Source organism: Poromitra crassiceps, assembly GCF_964638095.1.
Source record: "Poromitra crassiceps genome assembly, chromosome: 4".
NCBI classification, from domain to species: Eukaryota; Metazoa; Chordata; class Actinopteri; order Beryciformes; family Melamphaidae; genus Poromitra; species Poromitra crassiceps.
In genome coordinates, this window is record NC_139626.1 from 5,373,709 (window position 1) to 5,384,126 (window position 10,418).

Consider the following 10,418-nt stretch of genomic DNA (forward strand, 5'->3'; position numbering starts at 1 on the left):
CTAACCCGGGTTTATGGTCTCATGTCCAAGAGGTGCATGGGTGGCACCATGGCAGTACTGTACATACACATATTCTAAGTAAAAGTGCAAATACTCAACTGTCTACTACTGACCGCCCCAGAGGGCATCCAAACTGCTCACACTGGCATCATTAGTGTCATGCTTTACCCACGGAACCACACAGGAGAGCAGGAGAGGTGAAGGAAGATAAAGGAGTTCTCTCATCTCTCATGTGTGACTTGACGATTTGACCTTTCCTATAGTGCAGTAGCAGTATTGGTATGATGAGTGTTAGCAGTAGTAGCCTAGTAGTCGTCAATAATACTGTCCTACCAGAATGGCTCAATGCAGCTCATTGGTTATTGTTGTCATTTAATTATAATCCTTTATTTAGTCATCTGTTGTTTGCTTATCAATATGTCACTGTTAAAACGCCATTAAAAAAAAGTATGAGACAAATGAGAACAAAATGTGACAGAATCATGTTTATTTCTGAGCCACAAAATGATCATTGTCTTGCTAATGTAAAAATATATTACGTTATATTAATTAAGATGCACAGCACTTCCTGTCCTTTTACATCTTAATTTGTTAAAATAATGAAAATAATGTATATTTATTGCCTGTTCCTAGGAGAGCTAGCATGGGAAGTTGTATTGGGCTGAATTATTTATTGCAGCTGGATGTGTTTGCAGCACCGCAATTATACAGCGGCTCTTCTGTCATCACATCCAGGCAAGAGAGTAGGCTACCTGGCTGCCCTCCTACGGCTGCTGAAGCGGATGTAGGAAACTAGACGATAGTGGGCGTGCTCTGTAGGGGGGCAAGGACGAGGTAATATACACCTTAAGTAAAAAAAAATATATATAACGTTACGACTGACACATTTAAATTTAAACGGTTGTATTTATTGTCAATTTCTCGCCTATGGGCGTGCTCTGTACTTAGGGGGGGGGGCGTACTCTGTACTTAGGGGGGCGTACTCTGTACTTAGGGGGGGCGTACTCTGTACTTAGGGGGGGGCGTGCTCTGTACTGTCCCCGAAGCTGGTCTGGAGCATTAAGCTCTGGCTGAACGTAACTTGGCTTCGGGGCTTTTTAACATCCTTTATCTTGTCAACTGGACTTAATAGTGCAAAATTATTTGCCTCCAAACCTCGAAGTTTCAGTCCTGCTGGCAGCATTTGGAACTGTTTTGGGACCGACTGGCGATTTCATGATTCATGGTGAGTCACGACCAATCCACCCGCATGTAGACAAATGCCCAAAGAGATCAGCCCTCGTGCTTTACAAGGCCCTTAATATAAACCTTTTGGAGAACATTTATCAAAACCAATGTTACATGTTTCACAGCATATGGAAAGGGAATAAGTCATCAATAGAATACATATCTCATGTCAAATGTTTGTAGTCAGCTGAGGTGCTGAAGAGGACAAACTTTATATCCTAAAATAACAATGGAGATATGCCATAAAAAGAGATACAGAGATAGAGTAAGATCTAAGATGGTCCAACATTTATAGTTAGATTTCAACAAATAATTGTAATAGGAGAAACAAACTGTAGATTGCATTCTTTATTTAAACAAAAGAAAAAAACACGAGTTGTGAATTGTGTAAAATTACAATGCTCAATCTACAATAACGCTCTGACAAAAAAAGAATACTGTATGAATAATAATACAGCGCTAACCAGAATCTGCCGTTCAACATTTATTTTAACTTTAATTTGAATATTGTCTTTTTCATGATCAACATAAAATCAATTTGCCAGGAAGAAGAAAGTAAAGAGACAAGAGACATCAGTGGTTACTGGCCTTTTTCCACTGACAGTTTGTCCGAAGTGGTTTTTCATGTTTAATTACAATTCTTCAACATTAGAATGAATAACAGTTACGTAAACAGAGTTAAGGAAATAAGAAATTATAACCGCTTGAATAGGTCAACAAAAACAAAATCTTAAATCACAATGCATCCTCTGAAAATAATATCCATGCTTAGTCGAATCGGTGTGATTGACAGGAGAGATGATCAGAGAGGTAGTTTTTCCCCACCAGATGCCATACTTAAGGCTCAGAGTGATTGTTGTTTTCCTGTTGACCCTCTGACCACTCCTACATCCCAGCCTCTGACTACTCCTACATCCCAGGCAGTCTTCCCTTTAACCTGAACCTCGTAATAAAATCTTCCTGAAGAGCTCTGCTTTCCTAAGACACAGGTACGACAAGAAAATCTCTCTGGATTGTCTGGGAGATTCTTCTCTACCGCCCCATTATTTACTTGTTTCCCATCATCAGATACAATTAGATTGGCTTGTGTTGTAACAGGATCCAGAGGCACATATTTATTTAATGCCAAGAAGAAGGAACAAATCAAAATACGGTTTTTTTAAGTTACCTTACAAAAGGGAAAACATATTTCCCTTGAATATGTGAATGTTTTATTTTAAATATCAATTAATCCTATCTGTGAATAACGAATGATTAACAATGTCTAATCTGTGTGATTGACAGGAGAGATGATCAGAGGGGCATTTTCAAGATAAACGCCAAAGAATGGGTAGAGTTTCTCAGTGAAGGTGCAGCCAGTAAAGGAGTAGATAAGAGCTGCAGCATCTACATCATAAAAGGAGACCAGACCCTCCTCATAATCCACAAACACCCCCACCTTCTGAGGCTTCACAGAGAGAGGGACAGGAGGGTCAGCAGAAGCATGGTACTTATTTCCATGCATCACTACAATCCAGCAGCCATCCTGGGAACACGCTTTGATTTCTCCCCTCCTGTTGACAGACTCTCTGGTCACTCCTACATCCCACCCAGTCTTCCCTTTAACCTGAACCTCGTAGTAAAACCTTCCTGAAGAGAAGCTCTGCTTTCCTAAGACACAGGTCCAAGAAGAAAATCTCGCTGGATTTTCTGGGACATTATTTTCTTCATCCCGTTCACCACAATGTACTTGTTTCCCATCATCAGACAGGATGAGTTGGGGATGTGCTGTGTCAGGATCCAGAGTCACGTCCACTGCATACTGCTGGACCCTCTTCACCTCAACATCAAGCAGCTTCTCCATCTCTTCACTGAGAGTCTCCTCCAGCTGAGCCACCGCTCTCCTAACAGTCCCCTCATATGATGAGTGGACACATACCTCTGTCCAGTCTGTGGTGTTTGGAGGAATGTTCAGGGATGGGAAGCTTTGGAGGAGGTGGAGGTGGTCTTCAGTGCGCAAGAGCTGCTCCACCTCAGCGGTTCTCTTCATCAGCTCATAGATTTCCTGTTCCAGCTCTTTGATGAAGGCTTCAGCCTGTTTCTCTGTTGTTTTCTGCTTCTCCTCGATCGTCTCAATGAGCTCAGTCTGGCCTCTCTCCACAGACTGCCTCAGAGCAGTGAAGACCCGCACACCGTCTGCTATCTCTCTGTCTGCATCTTCCTTGCTGAGCTCTACTGAGCGTTTGATCTCCAGAATTTTCACTTGTTTCTGCTGGATCTTCTGCTGAATTTCAGCCTCTGTCTTCCCCAGCTCAGCCTTCTTTCCTTCATATTCTGCTGTCAGAGGGACGATGTCATGTAATTTGTGGTTTGACTCCGTGCAGACCAGACAGATGCACATCTGGTCCGTCTTGCAGAACAGCTGAAGCGGTCCATCATGCTCTTTACACATCCTGTCTTCCAGGTTCTCCACAGGATCGATCAGCTTGTGTTTTTTCATGCTTTTGAGTATCTGATGAGGCTCCAGGTGAGTCTCACAGTAGGAGGCCAGACACACCAGGCAGGACTTCAGGGCCTTCAGTTTGGTCCCAGTGCAGACGTCACAGGGAACTTCTCCTGGTTTGGCACATGGTTGGTCTGGGCAGCTGGCTTTCTTTTCATCTGACTTTCTGAACTGAGCAGCCATCTCAGATATGAGAGTATTTATCCGCAGTAGAGGTCTTGTGTTAAAAACCTCTTGACACATGGGGCACTGGCACTGGACAGTAACATCCCAGTACTGTGTGATGCACTTTTTGCAGAAGTTGTGTCCACATGGTGTGGAGACTGGATCAGTGAACACATCCAGACAGATGGAGCACAGCAACTGCTCTTCAGATAGGAGACTGCTGGCAGCAGACATCTGTAGACAATGAGAGTGAAAATGTGAAATGTCAGCATTGTATACATAATTGATGTCACAATATCTATGACATCATCAGTGATGTCATTTTAATTGTGATGTCACTGATGATGTCACAATGTCTATGAAATCATCAGTGATGACATCATCAGTGATGTCATTTGATGATGCGAAGTTGAGCAATTGTTCGCTGCGCATGCCAATAGAGCAGGTGAGGCCACGCAGCAGGTGAGGCCGAGCTGAGTGACGTCACTCGAGCACTCCATGATGTGATCAGTGATGGTCACTCGAGCAATTGTAATGTTGGTCTCGACCTAGTTTCAAGATGAAGACCAGACACGCTACCTCATATCATATCACAATATGCATCAGCTCCTAGCCTAAGGCAAGGAGTGTGACGTCCGCTGTGACTCATCACCCCATCCTCAACAGCCAATCAGCCCCTCAACTTGCCAATATGACGTCGGTAATGACGTCAATGCCGAGGCTATGACGTGGCAGTACTTATAGCCATATGCTCAGCGTGTCATCGTCCTCTTTCCCTGATCCTTCTCCTCCATGGTCGCTGTACCTGGGCTGATCGCATCCCATCTTCTGAAGCTGTGTTTCGCCCCACCCACCTCCCCAGTCCATCACCAATGTCTTGACTCCTGAAGAATCCCCTACGGGGGGGGGGATTATTCTCTATCCTAGTCCGAGCAGATGCCCTCCTCTCTCACCTCAAGAATAGAGGCATCTTACCACGGAGTCATTACGCCAAATAACTAGTTGCCATGCCATATAATTAGTTGCCAGAATTAGTTGCCATTCCATCTCATGCCATAGAACTTATCGCCATGCCATTTGTGAATAAAGCTTGCTTGTTAATTCTACACTCTGGTCTCTCATGATTGAAATATCATCAGTGATGTGAAGTTCAGCAATTGTGCCCTGTACATGCCAATAGAGGAGGTGAGGCCATGCAGGAGACGAGCTGTGGGAGAGCTCTGTATGCGAGCCCGTGCAGCGGGCGAACTGCAGGACGGGTGAGGCTGCGCAGCAGGCGAGCCTATGAATCTTGTGCGAATATCTTAAAATTATAATTTTTTTATTGTAGGAACAATTGGGTAAGTAGTAGAGATGGGATATCGGTATCGGGATATCGCTATTGGGTGCCAATATTGATGTAATTAAAATATCAGATATCTGACTGACGTCACCGATCCACGTTCCGATCCAGCTTCCATTCATAGCTTGCGCTGGACCATAAACCCATAACATAACATTGGCAACAGTGCTAGTAAGTAGTAGTAGTAGTGAGCTAGTAACATTAGCAATTAGCTAACTCAACAACATGTCCTTAGTCTTGGAGATATTTTAGTCTCATCAATATCCTTAGAAGGGACTCCAAGGAGTGGAAGTCCCCCTCTTCACCTTCCTTCCAGCTGTGGCTGACGGACATGATCTCGGTTATACATATGGAGAGACTCCGGTTTCTGAGGATCAATTCACTTAAGAAATTCTCTGAGGTCTGGGATCCGTTTCTGGCCTATTTGGACGAGGTTAGAGGTGACTGATGACTCGCCTGGCTGACTCTTTATGGAGCCCTTGCACAGGATCCCACGTACATTTCCTGCAAGTACATTGACAGTTCACGTGGCTGGTATCACCATGTATTTTGAAATGTTGATATATGTATGTTTTTGTTTTTGTCTTTGTCTTTGTTTGAGCCTGTTGTTCTGTTTTGTTCTGAAAATTGTAAAATAAAATATATATATATAAAAAAAGAAGGGACTCCAATGACATTTTAGGCACTTTTTCAATTTTAAGGAGAGTTAAAGCCCCATTATGTAATAAAGTTAGTTAGTTACAGATGCTAACGTTAATAAATGTTACACTTCCCTGTTTGCATGTTCAGATATCAGTCTTATTTGACTGTTTCCTACTCTTTACTTTGCTTACCTTTCTGCAGTGTTTACTGTATATCTGATTCGCTGGAGAGGGGAAAAATAGCTCCAATTATATCCCCAATTCCCACTCTCTATAGATGTGAAACTCTGTTCAACCTATTATCCAATGAGGATTGCACACTGGTTTAGGTTGACTTCATAAGCAGTTGCTTCATGTCTTTGTCCAACTATGATGAAGACACAGTAGTGTTGAAACGTTAGTCAGCTGTTTGCACAATTAAAAACTGCAAATCTATCGGTGTGCTCCAGTCCCTCCTTTGTTTATCCCCAAATGTTGCTTGTCTCGACTTGTTTTAGTGAAGAAGTAGCTAATCGTATGTAATGTAATGTAATGTAATCCATCGCTAATCGAGCTAGCAAGCGATAAACACGTTTCACTTCCTATACGTTATTCACAATAAAAGTGTCCCATTAGTTTATCAGCGGAAAACTTTTATCCTGAAGGAGCTGCATAGGAAATGGAGTTAAAAGTTCCAGGTAGCTTGACATGCTCTGGGACAGAGCCTCAAAGTTACATCGTACATGGTTTATTTTATTTATTTATTTTAAAGGGACAGAGCACATTGATCAACATATCAGTTTCCACATCAATGTAAATGTAAGGGAGTTAGCTAGAATTAATTTTCCTCTGTAGTCCCTGAGCAGGTTATTACAAACTTGCTCATGTCAATTAATTAATTAATTGGGCATCCGGGTAGTGCAGTGGTAGATTCCCTGCCTACCAACACGAGAGTCGCAGGTTCAAGCCCCCATGTTACCTTCAGCTTGGTTGGGCGTCCATTCAGGCAAAATTAGCCATGTCTGCCGATGGGAAGCTGCATTAAGGGCATGTGTCCTGGTCGCTGCACTAGTGCCTCCTCTGGTCGGTCGAGACACCTGTTCGGGGGGAGGGGAACTCGGGGGAATAGCGTGATCATCCCACTCGCTACGTCCTGCTAGTGAAAATCCTCGCTGTCAGGTGAAATGAAGGGGCTGGGAGGTTGGTTGGTACGAGTTGTGTCAAAGAGAACATAAGAATATAAGCAGTGTTACACTGTTCTGTTTTTTTGGTTGCACTCATTAAAATACTGGGTGTGCAACAACATGAAGGCTATCAATTTCCACATAGCTTACTTATTTGGTCATCTACGTACACAACAGGTAGGTTTTAAGTCCTGAGGGGGAAACATATTGTGGTGGTCAGTGCTACAGGGGTGTAGTGGTAGATACAGAGGTGGGTATTATAAACTATACAAGGTGAGTAGTTTACACCTTGTTTCCTATCATTGATTGATACAGGTGATCTGAAAATAGGGTAGTTGCTGCCTCATTTCAAAGAGGTGGGTAAAGTGTGTTTACACTACAATACACCCGCTGATATTGTGGTTGTCTTGCCACAAATGTTCATGTGTGGGAAACACCGGATATTTCACAAATTCAACAATAAAGATGTGTTTTTTAAACTGCAAAACAGACATACACATAGGCCTACAGTAATTCATAAATAAATTATAGGCTGTTCTTCTGCTTTGCATTATGAATCATAAATCAAAGCAGCAGTTGCATAAACATTGTGTATTATTTTACATTTCGTGTTTGACTATAATGCCTCTGTGCCATTATGTTTATTGTTTTCTATCATGTGCTTTGTTGTGCTTTTAGTTTGTTGACACTTGTCTTTTTCTCTCTTCCATATATGGATCCATCCACCCTGCATTTTGAAACCTGTTGGTCAAAACATGTTGACTTTTTTTTATTTATTATTATTGTTAGGCTATATGACGCTCATTCAGATGTCCTTTTCCCACTTCAGAGTGCCTGAAACGCCAGTGGAGTTTCTTGTCGTGTGACCTACAATCTTTTCGACTGTAGGCTTGCACTTCAATGACATCTTGTGAGTAGAAATAGATGCAAACTGAAAACAGGAACCTATCTGCCTACTGTTCAAGTTTGTGTTCTTACTCTCTGTTTAAACACAGTAAATATGATCTGTAGTACTCACCTCTCGTTTTATTCTCTTTGAAGAGAAACAGACTAGAGACTTTTCTCGACTGCAGCAATGTTGTCGTTTTGAGTTATTTTCACTTTCAATTCTCTATGATCATGTGACTCTGTTCTGTTTACGCGACTTCTTCTTCTTTTAGTTTTAATGGCGGTTGGCAAACCGCTTTAGGGTGCTTTACCGCCACCTACTTCTTCTTCTTCTTCTGTTTGGTTTTACGGCGGTTGGCATCCAAAATGTTGCATTACCGCCATCTACTGAACTAAACCTAAACTGATCTTAATTTAACTAAAATAAACAAAATAACCCCATATCCATATCCACCCAAAGTACTCCGATTCATAATTACTTTCCAGATGCAGACGCCTGAGTTTGCACAAATGCATCTCTCAGTATTTTATCTATCTCTGCTCCAGATACATCAACCACATCCAGAAATCTCTTTGCAGCGTCAACCACCATTTCAGTCCTCTCCGTCTTCCCAGTCATACTACCGCCACCTACTGACCTGGAGTGTGGACTAAAATCTATTCTCTGTATTGTACACAACAACAAGTAATTACTATGAAACAATAAACACAATATTCATAATTAAATAATAAGGAACCAAATAACAAATAACATTTCCTCAGATTCTATTCATTAATCTCTGTTGATTAAATACTCCAGAAGGAGTATCCAACGCTTATCCGCTGAAGTTTGTTTTTGTATCGCTGATATTTTCCTCTCCAATCTCTCTAAATGCATTCTTTAAAACATCTCTCTCTGCCACATACTGGCAATACAATAAAACATGATCCACTGTTTCTCTCTCCCCACAATACTCACACCTCCCATTATTATCTGCTTTCCAGGCTCCAAGGCCTTCTGTCACCAGCCTGGAAATGATCGTCTTCCACCATAACCTGGTCTACTCTCTTCTGTCATCACCTTAGTAGTGCACATGCAAGTGTTTAGTTTTCACAGACCATATAGTGTCTAAGTAAATGACGTCAAAGACATTATGGTAACTAGGTCTGACAGAGCTCTGAGTGATAACAGATCAGCCTACAATCCAGAAAACACATCCCATTGGTTACCGGGCCATGGCATCATAACAGGCAATGGGCCTGGCAGATGTCAGACTTGTACCCAGGGTAAAAACCCACTGGCATAGTAACGTTAAACTCTTAGTTTCATCTAGAGGGGTTTACCATTCACACGTAGCCTACAGGTTACCGTCACTTGTGAATTGTGATGCGACTACCCAAGGCAAGTTTGACCATGCTATCTGCTTACCTCCTTATCCTATTGAATGTCATATCCTCTTCCTACCACATCCTCTAGGCCAGAGGTTCTCAAATGTTTTTCAGCCAAGGACCCCTTCCTTACAAGGTAGATTTGTGATTTTGAGCTAAGCTTAATTGTTTCCACGGTAGGTAATGTGCTTGACTTTTAAATTGATAGGTTTGTTAGATTAGAATGTAATCCACGAACCATTTTAGATTTAAAGCATACAATATTTTCATTGAACTATGAAGCTTTTGCAAAAAATAAATAAAAAGGTTTTACATTTATTTTTATTTTCCTGAAACTTTTCACGGATCCCCTGCCAAAGTGCCACGGACCCCTGGGGGTCCCCGGACCCCCATTTGAGAACCACTGCTCTAGGCTAGCCATAATCTGGCAGTTCAGTTAATCTAGACTCTGTGCCTGTGAGTCAGCAGGTCACCTTCCAAGAGTCTGATAAGTGATAAGGGTGTCATCTGTATAGGTCAATGGGCAGTGTCCACTCCAGTCCGCACCATACTGATCCATCAAATGACATGGTTACATGACATGTTGCTATTAACATCCAGATTATTATGAACTATTTCTCATATAAATTATTAGGATTCCTCACTCTGATCCAGTATTCTGTGCATGTATCATAACATACAATCTGTGGCCTATAGAGTGCAGCTTGGTGTTCTACAAGAGAAGCTGATGAAGCAAATTTGCTATAATAAGGGTCAAGATGGTGTTTATTATCTGATAATATGAAAAGCACATTACACTACACCAGGGGTGGCCAAACCTTTTTGGTTGTGGGCCGCATACAGAAAAATATAAGGAGTCACGGGCCAAACAATATTAAGCGCGGCAGTTTTCGCGGCAAAAAATTGGACCAGAAAACCCTTGTGCCATCAAAAATTGAATTTCTACCTAAATAAATATATGACACATAGTTTATTGATGCGCTCACCTATTACAATGGGTATTTCTGTATGTTATCAAATTTCGAAGAAAGTTTTTTTGAGGAATTTTTTTTCCTGTGCCAACAGGTTAAGACAGAGATAATTTAACATAATATAACATAACATAACATTTTTTTTTTTTTTTTTTTTTTTTTTTAAATAAA

General features: G+C 41.6%; 1 protein-coding gene across 1 annotated transcript; it reads right to left on the reverse strand.

The window, feature by feature from the left end:
* Positions 1 to 1,696: 1,696 nt before the first annotated feature.
* LOC310775992 (E3 ubiquitin-protein ligase TRIM39-like) lies at positions 1,697 to 8,097 on the reverse strand. Its single transcript, XM_083636123.1, has 2 exons — positions 8,039 to 8,097; positions 1,697 to 4,108 (listed from the first exon to the last, which is right to left on the reverse strand). The coding sequence occupies exon 2, from the start codon at positions 4,106 to 4,108 to the stop codon at positions 2,492 to 2,494; it is 1,617 nt and encodes a 538-aa protein (XP_083492249.1). The 5' UTR covers positions 8,039 to 8,097; the 3' UTR covers positions 1,697 to 2,491.
* Between the last annotated feature and the right edge of the window lie 2,321 nt (positions 8,098 to 10,418).